Source organism: Trachymyrmex septentrionalis, unplaced genomic scaffold, assembly GCF_001594115.1.
Source record: "Trachymyrmex septentrionalis isolate Tsep2-gDNA-1 unplaced genomic scaffold, Tsep1.0 scaffold129, whole genome shotgun sequence".
In the NCBI taxonomy this organism is placed as follows: domain Eukaryota; kingdom Metazoa; phylum Arthropoda; class Insecta; order Hymenoptera; family Formicidae; genus Trachymyrmex; species Trachymyrmex septentrionalis.
The window spans coordinates 778427-802253 of record NW_017304428.1 but is presented as its reverse complement, the minus strand read 5'-3'; the positions used below and the strand labels follow the sequence as shown (position 1 = coordinate 802253).

Genomic DNA, 23827 nt, shown 5'->3' with positions numbered 1-23827 from the left:
TAATTTCTTAAAATAAAATTTTTTCTGTGTCATATCTTACAAATTAAATATATATTTATAATGCAGATTACAAATAATACTATTTTTTTATTATAATATAATATCATTTTACTCTTAGTATTCACGATGAGTCATTCGTATCTTGTTTCTTTTCTTCGAAATATTGCACCTGGCTAAATAATTCTTTTTATTCTTTCTTCCTTTTTAAATATATAACTTCACATGTTTTTTAAATGTTTTTTAAAGATGTTAAAATATATAAGAATCTATTCATAATTTTGGTATATTTGGAAACATTATGAATAGAAATTAACCACACACAAATGATCCATCATGCACAATAAAAGCAAATTGTATATATATTAAGAGTTAAACGTATAATTTAAAGATATCTTATTAAAATTAATACGAAAAATAAATTTATTTAAGTATAAAAATTACAAAAAAATGCAGTATATATTCTGTGATATGACAGCATTTATTTTCGTTCATAAAAATAACGCATAATGTTTACTACAGGCATATATTTTTTGAACTCTATTTTCTTACTAAAAAATAGAATTTTGACATCTTTTTTACATTTACCGCAAAAATCTGCATATAATATTCTATTAATGTCAAGAAAAAAAAGTAATAACTCGTTATATTTTGAATAACAATAATGAATAACGAGTTACTTTTGCAAATGAATAACGAGTAACGGAAAAAACTTATTTTTATGAGGTAACGTTGCCTGATTTAATTCTACGCTATATGCCTTAAGAAATACAGCCCGATTAATGTGAAAAAATTACACAATTTGAATGCTTGGGATCTTGCTAAAATCGACTTTGAATTCGAAATTTGTTCACATTAATCAGGTTGTATTTCTTAAGGCGTATATCATAGGGTTAAATAAACTATTGCATCGTGTTCAGCGATTAAAAAAAACATACAGTACCATATTTGAAATCCGGATTAAGTCATTTTTGCATCAAATTAAACATGGTATTAAGGAAAATCAAAACTTTAATTTAAAAATCGTCTACTAACGACTTCTAAATCTTAATATTTTTTAATAATAATTTAGAGGTGTTCTTTTGGTATGAAATGAAAGCTTTTGAGCTAAGTAACCGATTAAAAAAAAAAATTTTTTTTTTCTTGATAGTATAATGTATATATACAATAGAGGAAGATACTTCCAAAATTAATAATTTTTCAACTCTTCTCTAATCTATTCTAACTCACTTCTGCATCCATGAATGTCCTATATAGCTTTAATAACCATGTTCAATCAGAGGAGACTGGGTCAGGTGATGAAGTTTGCCACTCTCTCCCTATAAGGCTCTCTATTACCGCTCTATTATACAAATATACTGTTAGATTTTCAATAATAATTGTGTGCTAATTTAGAGAACGCTATTTCAATATTTGATAATTTTATGAAAACACAAAAGTTGAAAATTAAGAAGATCACTTTTGTTTCTTGGTTCTTTCTTTGTTTATATGACTCCATGTTAGATTTTCTGTTTGTATTAGTTTTAGTATTCGTTAGATTTTCTATTCTGAGCTCACCGTTCGCGTGCGTAGTTAAATCTTGTATTTTAAGTACTTATTGTAAAATTATATTGAATGCTGTTGTTGAATCGCTAGATTTGGATATAATTATATATATCTATAATCTTAAATGATGTTTCAAGATGTGCTGCATAAAGTTTGTATTTATGAACTGTGACACTATATTTACGAGGTCTGGCTATTAAATAAAGAGACTGCGCGCGCAGAAGGCGTCCTAGAGGAGTAGGGTAGGAAATGCAGCGTTGGATAGCTGGAAGTGTCTACTATTCCAGTACGAAAACACGTTTTTGTCGCAGTAGTAGTATTTTTTCTATAGAGGTTAGAAACGAACTTGTTTTTTTCTCGTGCCGATAACAATGTGTGACGAAAAACACGAGCAACGGATCAATGTGAAATTTCTCGTTAAATTAAAAAAAACTCCGACTGAGTGCTATAAGTTGTTGAAAGAGGCCTATGGTGAGAATTCTCTATCTCGTGCGCGTGTTTTCGAATGGTATAAACGGTTTTCTGAAGGCCGAGAGAGCACCGAAGATGACCAACGTCCAGGTCGACCTGTCTCTGTTTCAACTCCGCAAACAGTGACCAAAATCAATGAAATTGTGCGCGGAGATCGTCGTATGAGCATTCGGATGATTGCTGAGACTGTAAACGTCGATAAAGAAACTGTCAGAAAAATTTTACATGACGAATTAAACATGAAGAAAGTCTGTGCGAAGTTGGTCCCAAAAAATTTGACCCCTGACCAAAAGCTCGTCCGTCAACAGATCTGCTCAGATTTTCTTGAGAGGTTAGATGAAGAGCCTGAATTGATGGAAAACATCATCACTTGCGATGAAACCTGGATATTCCAATACGATGTTGAAACTAAGCGGCAATCCATGCACTGGAAAACTCCTGCATCGCCAAGAATGAAAAAAGCAAGGATGTCGAAATCAAAATTTAAAGCCATGCTAATCGTTTTTTTCGACATCAACGGCATCGTGATGACTGAATGGGTTCCAGAGGGTCAAACTGTAAACCAAACTTACTATTTGACAGTTTTGGCAACACTGCGAGAGCGAGTTCGTAAGAAACGGCCGGAGTTGTGGAAAAACAAGTCGTGGATCTTACACCAGGACAACGCACCTGCCCATAACGCGCTGTTTGTGAAGCGTTATTATATAAGCCGCTAGAGGCACTCCAGTGCTCGATTTGCCGCCGTACTCGCCTGATTTAGCACCCTGTGACTTTTTCCTGTTTCCGAAGATCAAGTCTGCCTTAAAAGGAACCCGGTTCGAGTCGATGGAAAAGGTGAAGCGAAAATCGGCGGAGCTTCTAAATGCTCTTACAAAAGAAGACTTTCAGCATTGCTTTGACCAATGGAAAAAACGAATGGAACGGTGTGTGGCGAGGGGAGGGGAGTACATTGAAGGGGAGCATTCAATTGTAGAATAATTTTTAAAATAAAACTCTTTTTCATAAGCAGTCTCGTTATTTAATAGCCAGACCTCGTATAATATGTATATTTAATTCAAGTATTTATTACACTAATGTGTTTATTAAAGTACACATTATACAGGATGAGTAAAAAGTTCTGGCGCAGTGAAATATCTCGAAAACTAAGCATTTTCGAAAGAAATGTTTCTTACAAAAGTTATAAGGTTTTTAAATGATCTATTCACTGATGTGAATAGATGTAAATGTCAGGCTGACTGTTCGCGAACACTGTTACGAACACCGTCGCAAACGCTATCGCGTTGATGCTACCTTTGTTATAATTGCCACGAACTGTCACGAACCTCATCGCGTACGATATTCCATTTTTGTTAGTTTCAGTTTAGTTTCTGAGCTTGGTGTGACAGACGTATGTACAAAAATTGATGCTTTGCGTTTCATAACAATTCAAATGTTCTATATTTTTCAATTAACAAGAAAATTTTTTCCTTCGACCACTCTATTGCCGGGAATGCAAACTGAGAAGTAACGAATCAAACGATAGTATATAAAGAACTGCACGAAAATATACTGCGATGATTTGTTTAGTGGTAAAAAATTGACTCCTTGCCTTGGCAGGAGGGCCCGATGTTCGCGACGACGCTCGAGACACTGTCCACATTGGTACCATCGCGCTGTCTTGTTTACGGCGGCGTTCGCGGCGACGTTCTGATACAAGTCTGTACGCAGCTAATTGCAAACATTTCTTTGATGTGGCGGCGAAAAACCGACTTCTCGGTCGATCGATCTGATGTTATACGGTGATGTTCATAACAGCGTTTGAGACACTGTCCACACTGCACACGTCTTGTTCGCAATGATATTCGCGATCGCGTTCAGATACAAGTCTGTACGTCATTTTATGCAGTGATGTTCGTGGTAGCGTTCGAGCTATCATTCATATTGCGCCGTCCTTCTTGCAACGTTCTTGTGACGTTCGCGGACAATTCGCAACAGCGTTCTGATCTAAGTCTGTACGCGACTTAAGAAAGTCCCTTTCCTTGCTTTTCAAAGATAGTTTCACACAATTTTTACCTCCGCGTGAACGATCCCACTTTTGACACCATGTAACGGAAACAAAAATAAATAATCTCTTATAGCGAAAAGCAATATATCTTAAGAATTCTTTATTGCAAGCGATTGCCTCACGTAATACTTTATTATAACCTGCGCCAAGCATAATATCGGATACCGGATATTTTCCGGAATGTCCGATGCATCCCTAAAAGTATAATATATACTTGGTACCGCCAAGCTTTCGAAAAGAAGTACTTTGACGTCGCTAGGCTCCACCAGAGCCCGACTATGCCAATGTGTAAATTGTTGCATTTTCCAGAGCAAGACAACTCGACCACGTCCGGTGAATTTATGGAATGTACTAGATGTGCAGAAATGGCTGAGACGACACTGCAGCGACTATTATCAGTTATACTATGAACTATTTCTGCATGTAAGTGTTTTTTTACTTTGTCATAAGTACGTTTTCTAAATTTTTCTTTTAATCCTGCTTCTCCATAGATTTGCCGCGTTACTAAGGGAAGACTACTGGTTGACAGTTACGGTTGCCCGGTTCTATTTCAGCCAATTACGATGAACTCGCTACATCGTGATAGGTTGAAGTAGAATCGGGCAACCGTCAATCGTAATCGTTAATCCATAGGGGCACCTATTATGGAAATTTTGGGATTTCAATCGGAAATGCGAAATTGCGACTGGCAAGTTTCCGATTGCGATTCCGTTCATGTATTTTTGCTATTATGATTTCCGAGCAGAATGGGCTTTCCACCTATTTCTCTAGATCTGGAATGAGCGAGAGGAACGGGCAAAATGGACTTTTACGCCCAATCAATGTATGTAAGTCTATAAGAAATATCATTAGATAAAATGTCCTATACTTTAATCGTCCTAGTTAAAATGTCCGATATTTATACTATGAAAACACATAGCTGTGAAAGCACATAGCTGTGAATAGTTATAAAGTGGAACTTTATTGAACATTTTTGAGATTCTAATTAGCAAGCCAGAAACAAGCAAAATCCAAACGAATTAGTAGACATCGGTACACAATCTTTTCAATTGGAACTATTCCGTTTATCTCTAGATAGGTTATTATAGACAGTCGGATTGTTTCCAAATCGATTGGAAAGTTTCTGACACCTCTCGAGCTGTCGAAATGTCGATTCCGATCGAAATGAATTAATAATAATAATCAATCAGTAATAATGTGCCAATCGTTTTTTCTACTATACATTAAAAAAAAGATGGTCAAATATGACATAGCATATTTTTATTGACTGCTGCAGCATAACTGCCAATAAAAATGTTATGCCATATTTTACCATTTTAATTGTTGCAACAGCCAATCTTTTTTTCAGTATAAAAGCAGCATACTTTTGATGGTTATATGAAATTTCTTCTCTCAGTGGTACTGTTACTTTAGAAAAATTTATTTAAAGTAAAATAATAAATTATAACGATGATGTAACGAGTGTGTAACTACATCGGCGTGAAATATTCCAAAATTGCATTTAAAATGCAATTACTGTTGTTAACGCTAGCTGGTGAAATATTTTACTTTATTTTACTGACGAAAATGTACGTTAAAGATATATCCACACGGACATTTTATTGAGTTTAGTTATTTTTGCTGCATCGTTATTGGTCGTTATTATTTATTTCTTTTGTTCTTCTCTTTTCGCTTACAATCTACAGAAATAAGAAAGCTCGTTCCGTTCGTAAATCATAATAGCAAAAACGCATGAACGGAATCGCAATCGGAATGTCACGTTTCCGATCAAGGTAATTAGATTTAGCTACAACACCTCAAAAATCAATAAAATTAAGCTTATTCGATGCGTTTTTATACGAAATAAACGAATCTGACAAAAAAAGTATCGCTTTGCCCTGCGAATCAAGACATTAATTATTATGCTGATTCTACAATGAGTCGGTAGTCGGAAATCTTAACCATTTTTAATCTAAATAGGTGACTATAATTTTTCGCATTTACTACTCTTATAATCTTTTCTGCGATCGCAAATATTGACAACAGATTATATTTACCATTTTGCTGCAAATAGGAAACATACTTTGTTACTGTTACTATTGTTAGCAAACTTCCATTAAATACGTTCACAAATAGTCAAATCCTATCGCAAACAAATTTTCTAAAATCTTACTACAAGTTTTGAAGACAAATTTAATGCAAATTTTATTGTACTTAAAGCTGTCAAATTGATGACAAATAAGGAATATGAGACCAAAATCAAGCAAGATTTACAAACAATAATTTAACAGTAAGTTTACGACAAAAGCTGAACAAACCTTACTGATCTAACTTTATGGTAAATTGTCAAAAATTGATCAAAATCTGTCATTGTCATACGCGGTCCCGCCACGAGATGAACTCGCTTTTCGTAAAAAGAAAACGCCCAGGAGTATAAGAAAATATATACAAATTAAGTTAGCGAGTCCTCTAGAGATTCCCAAAGTCTTTCGAATGGAGTTTCCGAATGTTTTTTTTATTATTTTATAACTTTGCCGTATGTATTTTAAATAATGATGTTAATAAAATTATTGATTTTATTCTTGAAGCTTCCATGAGTTTCTATATAAAAGTTTTCTATATAAAAGTTGCGTTTCGCGGGTTTCCTCCGTGTCCAGATCTATTCTTGAAATGCCAACGTTTCGTGAACCTTGCAGTCCACTTCATCAGGGCGAAAAGCAGCCTGATACTGAGCTGTTTCTTCGAGTTCCTTTTTATACGCTACTTGTTGGAGTGGTGGAGGGAAAGAAGAGAATTGTGGGTGAGGGGGGGGAGAGATGGGGGGGATTGGTCCGTCTTCAATAATCAGGAGAATGGTTTTCCATATTTTATTTATGTTGTAGCCATTATCTCTATTTAGATTAGGATGTTTCTGTATCTTTATGACTTCTCTATAGATATATATTTCTTGGAAAGTATGAAGTAATGTTGGCTATTGTGGTCGTTTTATCAAACAATATTTGATGTTCTGTTTCGATGTTGTGTTCTGATAATGCTAACTGCGTAACGTGTTTTAGCCTGACATCACGTTGGTGTTCTTTTATCCGTAGGTTTCTCCTGGTTTCTCCTGGTTTCTCCAATGTATACTTGTCCGCAGGAACAAGGTATTTTGTATACTCCTGCGGAGCTGAATGGAGGTCTTTGATCTTTAGGATTTCTTAAGATTTATCCTATCTTTTTGGGTGATTTAAAGATAATTCGGATATTGTGTTTGTTTAATATCCTGCCAATCCGATTTGTTCTTTTGACATATGGGAGAATGGATAGAATCCTTTCGTCTGGTTGTGTGTCAGAACCCGTTGTTTTGTTTGCATGTTTATTGATTGTTTTAATTATGTCTTTTTTGTCGTGTCCGTTTTTCTGTAAGGATAGTTTTAAGTGGTTGAGTTCTGTCTGTAGATGTTCTTTGTCAAAGATGGTGAAAGCTCTATGTACAAGTGAGTTGATTGCAGACTGTTTTTGTGATGGGTGGTGGTGCGACTCGGCATGTAGGTATCTATTTGTGTGTGTTCTGGGTTTTCTGTAGTTGTTGTTAAGCAGTGCTCTATTAGTGGGATGAGGTCGGAGAGGACTTTATGTGAAGCCTTTATTATATTTAATGTGTCTTTTATTGGAACTTGTGTGAAAAGGCATCTACATCGAAACTTATAAGCAAGTCTGTGGGACGTAGTCGGATTTTTTGGATCTTTTTTATAAAGTCCGTTGAGTTGGTTATGTGTGATTCGGATTGTGTGGCCTAGAGGAACATCTCAGTATCAGATTGCTCTTCGCCCTGATGAAGTGGACTGCAAGGTTTACGAAACGTTGGCATTTTAAGAATGGATCTGGACACGGAGGAAATCCTCGAAAACTTTTATAATTATTGATTTTCTTACACTTAATCTTCATATTTGGAATCGCGTTCCAATAATTTATTTTGTCGCACTGTGTAATTATTGATTAATATCACATTTTAAAATATACAACAATATTTCAGCAATAAAACTGAATTATTGTATATTTGGTTAATTAGAAATATGTTAAAAAGGACTACGAACCATAAGAATAAAAATGAAATATAAATAATCAGCAAGATGAATTATCTTCACTTGTTTTATATCCTTTTATTATTATATTAACAGACTGAGTTTTTCATTGTTTTTACCGACATTTTTGACTTCATATATTTTTATCAAACTATTGTAATTGCGACACAATAATAACGAGTAATCTCCATTTTGGCATACGCACAATGACATTGCTAGAAATTGGAGTTTTTGGATTTGATAACAGGATGCGTTTTCATATCAATGCGATAACCATAGGATATAATTATGCCATTATTTTTTACATCAAAGTCTATATTCCGTCTCATTTAATTATCTTTTAATTATTATTAACCGTTGACTTTTTTAATATGTTTGTATAAATATTTTACTTAAAAATATTACATGTCTAATTGAGAACTGACTTGACTGATGGAAATCGAAACGCCGTTTATTTTAATTTGTTGTAATATGTTTTAGCGCTTTTTAATATATCTTGCTTATTATTTATATTTTATTCTTATGGTTTGTAGTCCTTAACATGTTTCTAATTAATTTATTATTTGAATCATTTACATTATATATTTTAATTCACGCGGTTGAAATTATGTTTTACATTATGTATGTTTATATTGTATTTGGTATCATTCTGTTGGCATATCTGGCCACAGGCTGTATTTGGGTTATATTTGCCATTCTTCATAGTCAGCATATTTGACTACAGATCTGGTGTGCATTTGGTATAGATCTGTGATCATATTGCTATTACCAAATCTGCTTTAATATTGGCTCCAATTTGAGAATATATTTTTCAGATACGGTTTATATTGCATATCCTATTTTGCGGACACAGCTCTGGTTTTGGTACTTTACTTTATTGGAATTTTATGTCAGAATTTTATGTTTGATTTGGCTACGATTTGGGAACAAAATGTTTGCTGGGTAGTTGTTAGTTGTGCAGCGAGTCGTTTAGCTCAACTAATGGGAGGAAATAAAGTTGAATTTGGTTAATCTTAAAAAAATCGATAGTTTTAGTCGTATAAGTTGGCTGTTGATCAACTTCACCGATTCAGTATATATCAACACAAAAGACTATGCCTAGTTTTATAGGGGAATTTAGATCTCGGATGAACAACTTTGAGACATGCTAAAATTTTAAGGTATCAAAAGAGAATAAAAAATTCCATAAGCCCAACTTTATAGGAGAGGTTTCCTGAGTGCTAGAATTATCCAAAGTTCGCTGTTATGACCATGTATCACTAATCTTCCCGGGAAAAAATATTCTATATATAATTATATAACATTATATATAATTTTATATATTTATTTGTATATAAATGGATATATTTTATATAATTATATATAATTTTATATATACGTAGGCTGCTGGAAAAGTTTCTGCAAACAATATGAAAAAAAAACATGTAAAATTCGGTAAATGACTTTATTGTTTTTCGAAGTATTCGCCTTTAAGATCGATACATTTTTGCATACGCTCGAACTAATTTTCGAAGCATTTTTTCCACTCTAAGGCTCAGAAATCAGTGTACGAAATGTTTCAACAGCTGCTTCAGGCGACTCAAATCGCTCACCACGCATCTTATTTTTAATGTTTGGGAACAAAAAGAAGTCATTAGGTGATAAATCAGGTGAATACGGGCAATGAGTCATCAATTCGACATTATTACTGGATAAAAAATCAATGGTTTGATGTGCTGTGTGACAGCTGGCGTTGTCACGATAAAGGATGATGCGACGATTTTGGTTTGTTCTACGCAATTCATTTATGGCTTCTGGCAAACAAATTGCTGTATATCAATCAGTATTTATAGTCCTTCGATCCTCTAAAGCCACGGTTGTCACATGTCCGGTATAACCGAAGAAACAAGCAATCATTTGCTTGGCAGCGCTGCGTGAACGAATAACTTTTGTTGGTTTCCGTTCATTTTGAAATACCCAAACAATGGATTGTTGTTTACTTTCGGGCTCATACGAATAGATCCATATTTCGTCCCCAGTAACGATGTGTAGACCAAATTTGATCGACCTCGGTTGAATTTCTTGAGCATTTCTTTGCTCCATTTAACACGAGCCTGTTTTTGACCTCGGTCAAATTGTGTGGGATCCAACGACTGCAAAGTTTCCGTACGCTCAAGTAATCATGCAAAATCGTATGTATTGCTTTCATGTCAATGTCTAAGGATGCCTGAATCTCGCGGTATGTTATATGCCGGTCTCGCTCAATCATTTCACGCACAGCATCAACATTAGTGGCAACAACAGACGTGGACGACCTTCACGGAATTCATCACTAAGAAAGGTACGTCCACGCTGGAATTCGGCAAATCAATTATAAACAGTCCTATTGGATGGTGCTTCATCCAAAAGCCAAATGAAGTCGATCGATGCATTGTTTCGGAGTTAGATTACATTTGTAATCGTAAAAAATCATTGCCCGAAAATTTTCACGCGAAATTTCCATTTTCTTACAAAATAACTTCTTTTAAAATACTATGCAAATACTATGCAAACAAAACTAGTTGGCTTGGGTACAAATTGTCAATTGAATTATAGGTTAAAAACGTCTAATTTTCGGATATGATAGTAGCAGAACGTTTGCGCCACTGGAAGTACTAGATTGCAGAAACTTTTTCAGCAGCCTACGTAATTATATAAAAAATTATATATAATTTTATGTATAATTATATATACATATATATAATTATATACAATTATATAAAATTATACATATTTTTATATAATTATATATAAAATATTTTTTCCCGGGTTATCCAATTTCTCTGCGTCCAGGGCATCCCCACGGTGACGGCGGTAACGGATTGTACCAAAGAAGTAATATGTATTTGGTACAGTTCATTATAATCCGGCTAAATCCCTGTTAGGCAATTAAAACTTTTGTTTCATACTTTTATAGTGTCTCTCTTCCCTCTTTATCGATTAATATATACCATTTATATTGACTTATAACTATTCATTTAGGGTCCAAAAAATGTTTTAATTGTCATCAAGATTGGACATATTCCAGATACTAGATGATTCGAGAAATCAAATAAAACCAGTCCTACATGATACACAATATACATACATGGTCATAATAGCGAACTTTGAACAGCTGTAGCACTCAAGGGATACATTTTACAAAGTTGTGCATATGGAACTTTTTAATCCTTTTTAATTTTTTATGCTTTACAATCCTAGCTAGGTTCTTAATGCTGTTCAGTCAGGGCCCAAACTGGGCACAGTTCTTTGCATAGCCGCATAAACGTATGCATAAAGAAAATTATAAAATCACATTTTACGTGCGTTTTTATAGGAGAAATGCAATTGGATAATTTTCTTTATGCATACATTTATGCGGCTATGCAAGTTTGTGTGGATATACTCATCGATAAGACATAAGCGGGGAGCACAGACTCTTATATAATGCATAATACATAAGACATAAGAAATTCAACCAATCAGAGTTCATTATTTTTTGAAAAGGAAGGAAACGAAGAACCTTAATTGGTACATTTTCTTATACATTATGCATTATGCAACAATCTTTGCTCCCCGTCTTAGAAGAGCACTACCGATTATCGACTCATTGTAGAATCAGCTTTTAGGTTGACAGGTTAGGAAATCTGTCATATTGATAGCATAGAGGGTTACACAAATTCTGTTCTATGCAAATTTTCTGTTTTAAAGACATACTGAGGTGCCGGAAATACTTTCCGATTGACTCGGAAACAATTGAACTGTCCATAATAACTCATCTAGGAATATCTAGGAATAAACGGAATAATTCCGATTGGAATCCATTCAAAACATTTCCATCAAGTAAGAGAGAAGGAGGCGGAAATTCTATGAAATGGAAATGGTCCCAATTTGTGACCTCTAATTGGGAGAGAGTCCGCTGAAAAGAAGGGATTTTTATAATTAGGCGCCATTTTCAATTAATTTTATTCGAACTAATTGACCTTACCTCGGTCTTGCTTGGTCCTGCTAAGGACCAAGTTTATAATCATAAATTTTCTCAGTCTGCATATTATTTGTGCATTTAGCATTTGTAATATTGATAATAAAATGGCATGTTACGTGGATGTACTAGCAAAAATGCTCAAAAAAGAGTAGTCTTTTTGTAATTCGCACGGAAAAAATTCAATAATTGGCATGCCAGTGGAATTGGCAGTGGAATTGGCCTTCAAGAGGCATCAACGAATTTAGTAAAAAAAAGTCGCATCTGTGAGTATTACATTTTTAGAAAGATATTTAGATTTACGAGTATAATCGCAAATTGGAGCAACAAATACATGCAGCGGCGCTACGTATACCACTTGGTGAAAACATTTCTCCGAAAATTTCTCTAAAAAAGTTTGAAAATTTTCCTGAAAATATCAGTATTTTCGGATACGTTGCAGAGTTTTTCAAAGAATTTTTCAGTATAATTTCAAAGATCTATTAAAATAATTTAGTGATTTTTAATGATTTTTGTAAAATTTTTTACAGTATATTTATAGACCTACAAAATTTATCAGATTTTTTACAGTATATTTATAGACTTTCAGAATTTGTCAAAGATTTTCAGAGATTTTCATTGCGATACTCGAAAAAAAATTATATTTTAAGATTTATAAATTTTATTAATTTTTTTAAAAAAGTTGTTCCATTCAAGATATATGTAATGATTTTACTTGAAATTATTTTGAAAAATACTTATCTAGTGGGATTCGAATCTGAGACCTCTGGAGTTTTCTTCGTTATGTACTACACACCACCTTTTTTTTCTTTAATTGATAAGTGCGTTATTCTATTTAAGTTTCAGAGACATTACTGAATTCCCCGAAATTCAAGGACTTTCAGACTCTTAACAATTTTCAAAAAAATCGCTGAAAGTCTCTGAAAAGTGACAAATTATGAAATTCTATCTTCAAAGATATCACTGAAATCCCGAATTTCAACGAAATTCAAAGACACTTTTAGACACTTGAAAATTGTTTTTAGAGAATTCGCTGAAAGTCTCTAAAAAGTGAGAAGTCGTGAAGACTCTATTTTCAGAGACATCACTGAATTTCTAAATTTCAGTTAAATTCAGGATTTTTTAGAGACTTGAAAATGATTTTTGGAGAATTTGCAGAAACTCTATGAAAAGTGAAAAGCCGTGAAAATTTTATCTTTAGAAAGATTAATAAATTCCCGAGTTTCAACGAAATTCAGAAACTTTTAGACACATGAAAATAATTTTCAGAGAAATCGCTAATAATCCTTGAATTTCATTGAGAAAGAGTCTCTGAATGTTATTGAAAATCTCTCAAAAATTTTTTCAGGCATTTGCAGTGAAATTTTCAGACATTTTTTCACCAGGGATGTCTAATAGCAGGAGTCTACAATAGAAGTCATAGCGGTCGTAGAATCATAAGTCGTAGAAAATCATGTCCAATCATAATCGATTATACTTCTTATATTCGATTATAATTGGTTAATTTTCTATGATTTAAGATCCTATGATTGCTACGAATTTTATTGTAGGCTCCGCTTTACGACTGCTTTAAAATGGCACCCAATTACAGAAATCCTTTTCTTTCAGTGGACTTCCTGATAATTAAGGATCACAAATCAGAACCGCTTTTTCGGTTCGCTATCTAGTTGAATCTCCTTCTCTTTGACTTCATGAATAGGTGCCGTCCTGATATGGGCATAAGGGGCGGTCTCATCAATTTCGATTAATTAGGGTGTTCTAGATAGCAACGTGTCTATCTTGTTGCTGGGATGTTGCTTGCTAAGTATGTATTGCTAAGCATGTGTTGCTACCAGAATTACAGCAACTGATTTACAGCAATCTTCATTTGTTGACAACTTGATACCTTCACGATAACTTCGAGTAATTTGTCAGCAATTTGTTGACAACTTTAATGTCATCAAAATTTGTACTACTGCCATCATGTTGCCATAATAATATGCAGCATCATATAATGCTGTCATATTACCGACAATACAAGATAATATTGATGCTGCTATCTTGCTATTAAACTGCTGACAATACATATACATATTGTTGCCTGCATTTTGCTACAATGTCGGTATATTCGAAATCATTGAAGACAAATTTATGGCAAGTTGCCAGCATCATAAGCAATCATATTTGTGCGATTTTACTAAGACACGCTTTGCTATCTGGGGTGGTCCACTTGGCGCTACAAACGCTTCGGAAGCATTTGACTGACCAATGAGAAGAAAGAATTTCACTAATTGTCCAATAAAAAAATGCTTCGAAACATTATCCTGTTTAAAATTTACTATAGGAAAAATTCTAGTTTTTAATGAGCGTTTTGAATCGGTAAATCTCCCTATCCCTAATAGTTTTCTATGTAAAGTAATGTATAGTTTCCAAGAATTTCCAATAGAGATTCCACTTCGATTAACACAACCTATTAAATACCAAAATGCAAAAATGATGTAAATATAAGAAATAAAAAATCAAATACTTTTTGTTCTTATATATTCATCATAATTGAGATACGCCGAACTGGCACTTTATATGCATATATATATTTTTGAAAACGCACGGGGTTTTGACAGGATTTGAACCTAAAAGCCTAAGATCTGAGGAATAATAATCTTACCCGCTAACTCTGAGCTTTAATACACGTATGTGTAGACAATTTAGAATTCGACTGTTATTCGATTTCTCGTATAAGTTAGTTTAGGTACGGGCAATAGGAGTCAAGCACAGAAGACGTCGCGCAAATAATATATCTATCAAGTGTGAAACTTCTTTATTCACTAAAACGCGCTTACATGTTTCGGCTCACTTTTGAGCCCTGCTCAGAGACAACACAACAAACTAACATACATAAACTATGAATAAAAATTATCCTGTCATGGTGAGCTCCTCTACCTCGAGAATTTAAATGCCAGAATTAAACCCGAAAAGAGTGAAAACTTTTGAGTCAGTCAGTGTCATTACGCAGTAATGAGTCCTTCTGGCGTGATTTTTGATTACTTTCCAACTTTCATTTTCATGGAATTGACGTCCAATGCGAAATTTTTCATTTGTAAGCTTCAATAATACTAGCTAAAACTAAAAGTGACTCACTGTGTCTGACACTGGCCAAAAAAAAATGTCGAGAACCGGTTTTTAAATAATTCATAGTAATGTTTGCGATATAATTTGCGATTTGTGATCAGAGTGAGCGTCCTTATTTTCGGGATAATTAATTATAATTTTAAGATTTTTGTTAAATGAGTTTTTCATATTCCCTATTTCGATATTTTGATTATTTCCTTTTTCTTCATTTATTTTTCTTCTTTCTTTTTCTTTCACTCTTTTTGGGTTTAATTCTGGCATTTAAATTCTCGAGGTAGAGGAGCTCATCATGACAGGATAATTTTTATTCACAGTTTATGTATGTTAGTTTGTGTTGTCTCTGAGAAGGACTCAAAAGTGAAACATGTAAGCGCGTTTTAGTGAATAAAGAAGTTTCACACTTTATAGATATATTATTTGCGCGACATCTTCTGCGCTTGACTTCTACTGCCCGTATCCTTTCCAGTTCTTTGATTTATGAGGAGTCTTGATTGATTTGATGTAATACGTTTGATATGATAATACGGATTTAGTTTAGGTAATTATTTAGAAGATACTTCACCTTCAATTTCAATGAAATTATGCTTATTCGATGCGTTTTTGCATGAAACGAAAGAACCCAGTAGTAAAATATGCCTAGTCCCGCGAACCGAAATATTAAGCGTTAAAGTTGACGACTATTGAAATTAGGAAATCTGTCACACCGAAAAATTAACTTTTAGAAACTATTAAAAACTATTAAAAGTTAACTTGTTGCACATAGCAAAAACAGAGCCATTTTTCATTTTAAATGAAAACGCGTCGATTGAGTCTAATGTTATTAAAATCGGAAATGAGTTAACGATTTTAAATAAATATCGACTAAAATACGTGTTCAGAGCTGCATTAAGTCAGTGTGACAGATTTCCATAATAGTGGTCAACTTTAACGCTTAGTATCTCGATTCACGGAACTGGGCACAATATTTTACTACCGGCTTCTTTCGTTTTATGCAAAAACGCGTCGAATAATTTTATTAAAATTGAAGCTGAGGAGTGCCTTCTAAATAATTATCTACCATAATTTTGTTTCCAAGAAATTAAAAAACTATTAAAAACTATAAGCATTACAGTGGGATATTTCCTATTATTACTGATAGACCACTGGATGCATGTACTTTCACATAGAACAGTATTGACGTTCTAAGTAAATTTACCATAAAAACTTATAAAAGAAAATCTGTTGAAACACATTGGCCAACCAACGACCAATAAGTTGTTTCTCATAAAGAATATTTCGACTTTCATAATTTGAAAACCGTAGGCACTTATAGGTCGGTACTATATATAAAACACCTATATATAAAACACTATAAAGTCTATTCTATTTATTATTTTTTACATCTTATCTTTTTGTTTTTTATCCGGTTTTTTATCACCCGAAATAAAAGTTAACGAACTTCGAAAGAAATACGTAGCAAAAAATACAATTGTTGATAAAACGGTTGTAAAGGAGAAAAAAGCAAAAATTAAAAAAACAATAAACAGGAAACAAAGATCACATTGTAGAATAGGCTTTAAAGTTGATAAGAGTTTAATAAGTAAAATACAGGGTACGTTTTTAAAAATGCGATCAAATGAGCATACATTGATATTTTTTATTAATTTTTTTTTTGTTGTGAAGCTAAAATTCAAAAACGTACCAATAGATGGCCCACCCTTTACTATAAAAAATTATACTCTTATAGAATCTTATTGGTAACTGTAGAATTATTATAGTAGTTCTCGTGCGCTACTAGCTAAGAAACTATTGAAAACTGTAAATACCTATACAAATTCCATATGTTCTTATAGTTTTTTATAGAAAAGCAGGAAAATAGTTTTTTATAGAAAATTTGTAGCATCAAGTGGATCGTAGCCTTAATCGATTAAATATTGCCAACTGCAAGACTTGAAAACATTATTTTCTGACGGAGCGCCGAATATGTACATGCTCGATTCGTATAATGCTTTTTCATGATTGACAATTGCCATTAATAAAGATTTGTGCTGTTATTATCACATTGTTTTTCACAGTTGCCAGAAAATTAGCTTGTATTTTCAGTCTTACAGTTGGCAATAATGAAATTTAATCGACCGAACTTAATCGAAGTTTGTAAGACCTAATTCCATGTAGAATGTCGTTAATTATACATTAAGATTTTTTTTATTGATGAGAATATATATTTAGCATAAAATAAAAAAAAATCTTTTCTATTTTTTAAGCACGACATTACAGGAAAGACATTGTTAAGAATAAATGAAAATAGCTTGAGGCGGATTGGTATCGACAATGAACAGCATAGGATGGACATTTGGAGGGAAATTATAAAATTGCATCTTAAAACAGATATGTTAGAACTTAAGGACATTGAGCGACGTGATAATATGATGAACCTTGATCGAAACATATAAAATCTATTGTTGCACAGATATATTTTTTAAATATATATTATTATTAACGGTATGTGTAATAAAATATGTATGTAAATGTATATACATACAATATTATAGAAAAATGTATTTATTATATATTTATTTTAAGAACATACTTTGTATCAAATTATACAGTTTATATAAGAATAAAACATTGAATTTGATATTATGTATTATTATTCTTATTTATTTAATAAAATTTATTTTATAAACAGAGGATTTGTTGATTTTTTTATTTTAAAGATATAATGGATACAAAAATAGACTATTTCGATAAAAATGTAAATCTTTTTTATAAGAAACTCGAAATATGCCGTTATGTGGAGAAAAGTCTTCAGATTATATTACAATGTTTGAACACAAAGATAACTATATTCCTGAAAAAATAAGTAGACGTTTACCGATCATTGTAAGTTAAAATGTTGCGTGATATTTTGTGCTTTTTAAACTTGTAAATTTATGTATTTATTATACATAATGTACGAATAATAATATTGTTTTTTTTCTTATTTTTAGATTTTTCCGAATGACAATTTACTTTTCAATGTATGCAGACGTTGTTTAAATTATTTAAATATTAGTTGTAAACTAATTCTTAGTGCAATAGCAGTAGATGAGATTTTACGAATTCAATTAGATTAAAAACAGAAAGATGCTATCTTTACAGATGAAGATTATAGCATCGTAACATGTTGCGAAAAACCTAAAATATTTGGATCATCAAATTCAAGCAATTGCCATTAAAGGAATTAAAAAAAGCGAGCTGTCGACCCAGTTGAATGTGAATCTACGCAACTTGAATTTTCAAGATATAGATACATTTGATAATCATATGGAACAGTGCCATTTTTTGTAATGGAAATGTAATCTCTGCGATGACAGCTTTAACGAATCTAATACGCTGATAGCACGCAAAACATTGAGACATAACAGTAATATTGCAATATGCAGTAGCTGTTACATATTATTGATCAGAATAACAAACAGAAGATTATCGATGAGAATGAGAGGAAGATTATAGGTGAGAGTATTTAGAATGATCAGAATATTAAATAGGAGATTATAGATGAGAAGAATATTCAAAGTAATCGGGGAACAGATTAAAAGATTATTAATAAGATTAGTTATGAAAAGCAGGATTTTATAAAAGGTATTGAAATAGCAGCATCAGTTAATTTAGCGATAGATACTGAAATCAATATTATGGAAATAAATAACGAAAATAATCTGATGTATACTTCAATAAAGTAAATTGGTAATAGATCCGATTTAGATATAAATGAAATAAAAAGCTGTAAAAAATTTAGATTTTATATATATGACAAATGTCCAAAATGATCAAAGTAATGAACAAGAGATTACAATCGGGAAGAATGTTCAGAATTATCAGAATATACATATGAGGAGAATACAGATGAGCAGAATATTCAAAATAATTAGGAAATAGAGCAAGAGAACATTAATAAAATTAGTTATGAAAAACAAGATGTTACTTTTATAAAAGATATCGAAACAACAACATCAATTTATTTAGTAATAGATGCTGAAATCGATATTGTAGAAAAAGAAAGCGAAAACAATCTGATACAGGCCTTGTTAAAGCAAATTAATAATAGATCCGACTCAGATATAGATGAAATAAAAAATAACAAAAAATTTTGGATACAATTTAAAACACTCAAAAAGTCAAGAGAACTATTGTTTTGTGAAATTTGCAAAATCTATTATACTTCGCGAACGATATTTTAATATTCATAATAAGATACTCGAGAAAAAAACTATGATTTGTATTATGTACTCTACAAAACATTTATCTGGATATGATTTATTTCTGCATAAACGTGAAAGACACAATATGTATAAAAAGGTACAGTTAAAGTACATGTGTAATAATTATGGGAAATTTTTTACACATAGCTGGACTTGAAATGAACATAATGAAGATGAGTGTTCCAGAATCGGTAAGTATTGCAAATATTGCAACGCAATATTCTCGACAGATCTTAAATTGACACATCACTTACGGGTAATTTTGTTAAAAATTTATTTATATATAAAAAAAGGATTGTATTATATATGTCCTTACATACTTTCAGAAACACAAATCAGATGTTCAATAATCCGATTATGATTGTATATAAATGCATCATTTATCCCGAAATATATGTCGACAAAGAATTTTGTGAGAAACATATGTATATATGTATATATGCATATAATTTTGCATGTATATACGCATATAATTTTATAGAAATATATATATATATGTATATACGTATATCATAAGTATTTAAAAACAAAAATGATTACTGTAATGGATTCGGAGATGAATCAAGATCCGAATACTTAATACTCAATTTATTAAATACAAAAGCTCATACAAAAAGCACGCGCAGTGATAGAAGTTTATTATAATATATAATAATAAGCAAGGAATATATATAATCATGAACGTGCTGAGGAAGGAAGCGCCACATTCTAGTAACTAAAATTCAAATGACAAAAATAACTAATATGAAATATTACATTTTCTTCCCGTCAAAGACGCTAAATACTTATAAATTAAGCTTTTGAATCTGTTTGATTTTTCTCTTAGGTCTATCGTTCGCCTTAACTTCTTTGTTAGTTTCTAACAATTTTTTGAATCTTTTTCTTTTTCCTGATTTACTTCTAAACTCTTTGACTCCGACACTTTACTATCTTGATTCATACAACTTCCTCTTCATACTTCCTCTTATAAAATTTTCTCGCTTTAATGACCTGCTCGATATATCTTTTCCAAACTAACTTTTCAGAGTCTAAGGTCTCGCATAAATATGTTCTACTACCTGACTTTTTTTTTACAACAGCCCTGCGCCATGTAGGCTTAGTAGAAATCTTGTAATCTTTAACATGGACTGTTAAACCTTACTCTATCCAAACCTGTCTATTCCCTTTAAAATATTACGCTTGCTTAATCCTCATCTCTTTTCTGATCTTAATAAGCTTAATCTAATTCTTAACTCTCATCCAAACATAAGTTTTGCTGGGTTTCTCCTACACTAGTATGCGGTGCATTTCTATATGAAGCCAAATATCTATCCACTAACGTAGTCATACTTGATTCCGAATTACGCTTATCCGCAAGTACCCGTAATAATCCTCGCTTAAAACAACCGCGTTTTCCACTAACCTGTTTGTAGATGGGTGATACAGAGCAGAAGTTTTATGACTAATATCATTGTTTTTACAAAAATTTTCAAATTCTTCATACACAAACTGCCTACCATTATCTAAAAAAATTATATTGTATGTGGAATGTCATAACGCGCAAAACATTCCCTTAATTTTTCAATAATACAATCCGTATTTATATTAGACATTTCGAATACCTCTGGCCATTTAGTAAATGCATCCACTAGAATTAAATACGTTTTGTCCTTAAAAGGTCCAGCAAAATCAATGAACTCTATCAAATGGAAATTCTGCTTCCTGAAACTTAATTAATGGTGATTTATTAGGATTCCTAGCTACAACTCTACAAGCTTCACAATCTCTAACATAATTTTCTATGTTGTTGTCAATTTTAGGTCACTAAAAATACTGCCTTGCTATTGCTTTTATCTTAGTCTAAATGAGCTCCGTGAATCTCTTCCAATAATGCTTTTTTATATCTATCTGGAACAATTACTCTGTATCCCCACATAAGAATACCATTTTCAATACTGATTTCATTTGCTTTACTTGTGTAGATTTTTACTTCTTCTATTGACTTTCATCTTTATTTTTTTACTGATGGCCATCTTTCTCTTATGCACAAATATATTTTACTTAGCATTTTATCTTTTTGCAATTCTCTTCTAATCTGTGCTGCATCTATAGGTGTGCGTTCCGATGTGATAAAATAAAAATAGTCTTCACTTTCAGCCTTTTCATTTGCTTCTTGGCAATTTTAATGAACCATCCGCATCTTCATTTTTAATGCCTCTGATGTGCTCAAACTTACACTGAAATCTGCTTAAAAATAAAGCCCATTTTTGCCTTTGCATTCTCCAAATAATGCTACTAAAGATTTATGATCAGAACATAAAATAAATTTATAATCCATTATTGATGAAACTTGCAAACCGCCCAATAAATCGCTAACACTTTTTTGTGTATTACCAAATAATTTTTTTCTGGTTTATGAAGGACTCTAGAAGCAAAAGAAATAAGTTTTTTTCTGTACCATCAGACAAAACATGTAATAGAAGAACGGCTCCAATGCCCATCTTAGATGCATTACAGACTAATTTTAATTTCCACACAATTTTTGTTAAAATGTACTAAATTTCTTTCCGATGCTAACTCTTTCTTCTTTTCAAAGACTTCGTACACTGTCGCGTCCATTTAAATGTGTTATTGCGTTAGAGTTTATATAAGGGTGCTAATATCTGTGATAAATTTGATACAAACTTACCGTAACAGCTAACCATTCTGATAAAAGTCTTAACTTTTGATACGTTCTTAGGTTTAGGTATTTCCAACATTGTTGCTACTTTTTCTGGATTTTTATGTAATTCATCTTTGTTAATAATATGCCTAAGATATTTAATTTTAGATTGGAAAAATACTGATTTCTTAATGTTAATCTTAAACCCTGTTTTTGAAAGGTGTTCAAACATTTTTAAAAAATTTTTTTAATGTTCTTTCTTATTTACACCCGTAATTACAATGTCATCGATAAAATTAATTAGATTTTTCATATCCTACAGAACTTTTTTCATTGTTCTTTGAAAAATCACGCATGCCGACTTGGTTCCAAAAGGAAATCTTTTGAGCAAATATATATACCCTTATGTGTACTCCATGCTAAGAATTTACTAGTTTCCTCTGAAACTTCTAATTGATTATATGCTTCCGTTAAATCTAATTTAGTAAAAGACTCTCCACCGCTTAAAACTGCAAACAACTCTTCTATCCGCGTCAAAGGATGTCTAACATTCTCTAAGTATTTATTAACTGTAATTTTGTAGTTCGCGCAAATTCTCAAATTTCCGTTCTTAAGAATTGGCACTGAGAGTGTACCCCAGTCTGTCAGTTAACTCTATTACTCCTTTTCTTTCTAACTCATCTAATTGCTTACTTACTTTATCTTTAAAAGTTGAAGGTATTGGCCTCGGTTTGACAAAAATTGGCTTAGCCTTTTTAACTACTTTTAAATCTATCTTTTCAAACTTATATTTACCTAACTGATCATCAAATAACACTTTATCATCTTGCAGTAGCTCTTCTAAATAATTACTTTCTTTTATAAAATAAAAGAGTGTAATATCAATTTTTAATAATCTTATTAAATTTCTACCCATTAACATTCTGTTATCTCTTTTAATTATAATTAACGGACTTTTAACTACCGTTTATTATATTTAATATTAACTAAAATTTGTCTTTTTCGGCACTATAACATCTCCGTTATTTTAGCCGTACCCTCGTATTTTTTAATTTACAATGACTAAACTTCTTTAAAAAACTTCTCCGGCATAACCGATTTACCTGTTTTGGGTTTTATCTAATTCCATATCTATCAGCTGACCTTCTACTTCTACTTTAACTATTAAAGGCTCTTCACTTGCCGCTGCGCTACTCAAACTATACGAGGTCTGTTCAAAAAGTATCGCGAATTTTGTGTTTTTTCAAAAATTATTTATTTATTCATGAATATCTATTTTGTCCCCTTCAAAGTAATCCCCATCAGATATTATACACTTGTGCCAACGTTTTTTCCAATCCTCGAAGCACTTCAAAAAATTATTTTTTGTGATCTTGTTCAGCTCCTCCTTCGATGCCGTCTTTATCTCCTCAATCGTAGCGTAGCGTCGTCCTTTCATGGGCCTCTTCAGTTTCGGGAACAAGAAAAAGTCACAGGGGGCCAGATCTGGGGAATACGGTGGCTGCGGCATCATTAGTGTGTTGTTTTTGGTCAAAAATTCGCGCACAAGCAACGATGTGTGAGCAGGGGCGTTATCATGGTGCAAAAGCCAATTTTTGTTCTTCCACAAATCCGGGCGTTTCTGGCGGATTGCTTCGCGCAAATTGCGCATAACTTGCAGGTAATATTCCTTATTGACCGTTCCGATTGGCCAATACTATTTTCTTCACTTCATCAATGTTTTCGTCTGTTGTTGACGTGCTCGGGCGTCCGGCACGCTCTTCGTCGTTCACATCT

At 32.4% G+C, this 23827-nt stretch overlaps 1 protein-coding gene across 1 annotated transcript in view; it reads left to right on the top strand.

Moving 5' to 3' along the window:
• The window catches only part of LOC108756625 (protein aveugle), a 23690-nt gene extending 6027 nt beyond the window's left edge, over positions 1–17663 (top strand). The window contains exons 2-3 of the mRNA XM_018500581.1: positions 4367–4480; positions 17431–17663. Coding sequence (XP_018356083.1) covers positions 4367–4480; positions 17431–17619 — 303 coding nt within the window. The 3' untranslated portion in view covers positions 17620–17663. The remainder of the gene's footprint in view (positions 1–4366; positions 4481–17430) is intronic.
• Positions 17664–23827: the final 6164 nt, after the last annotated feature.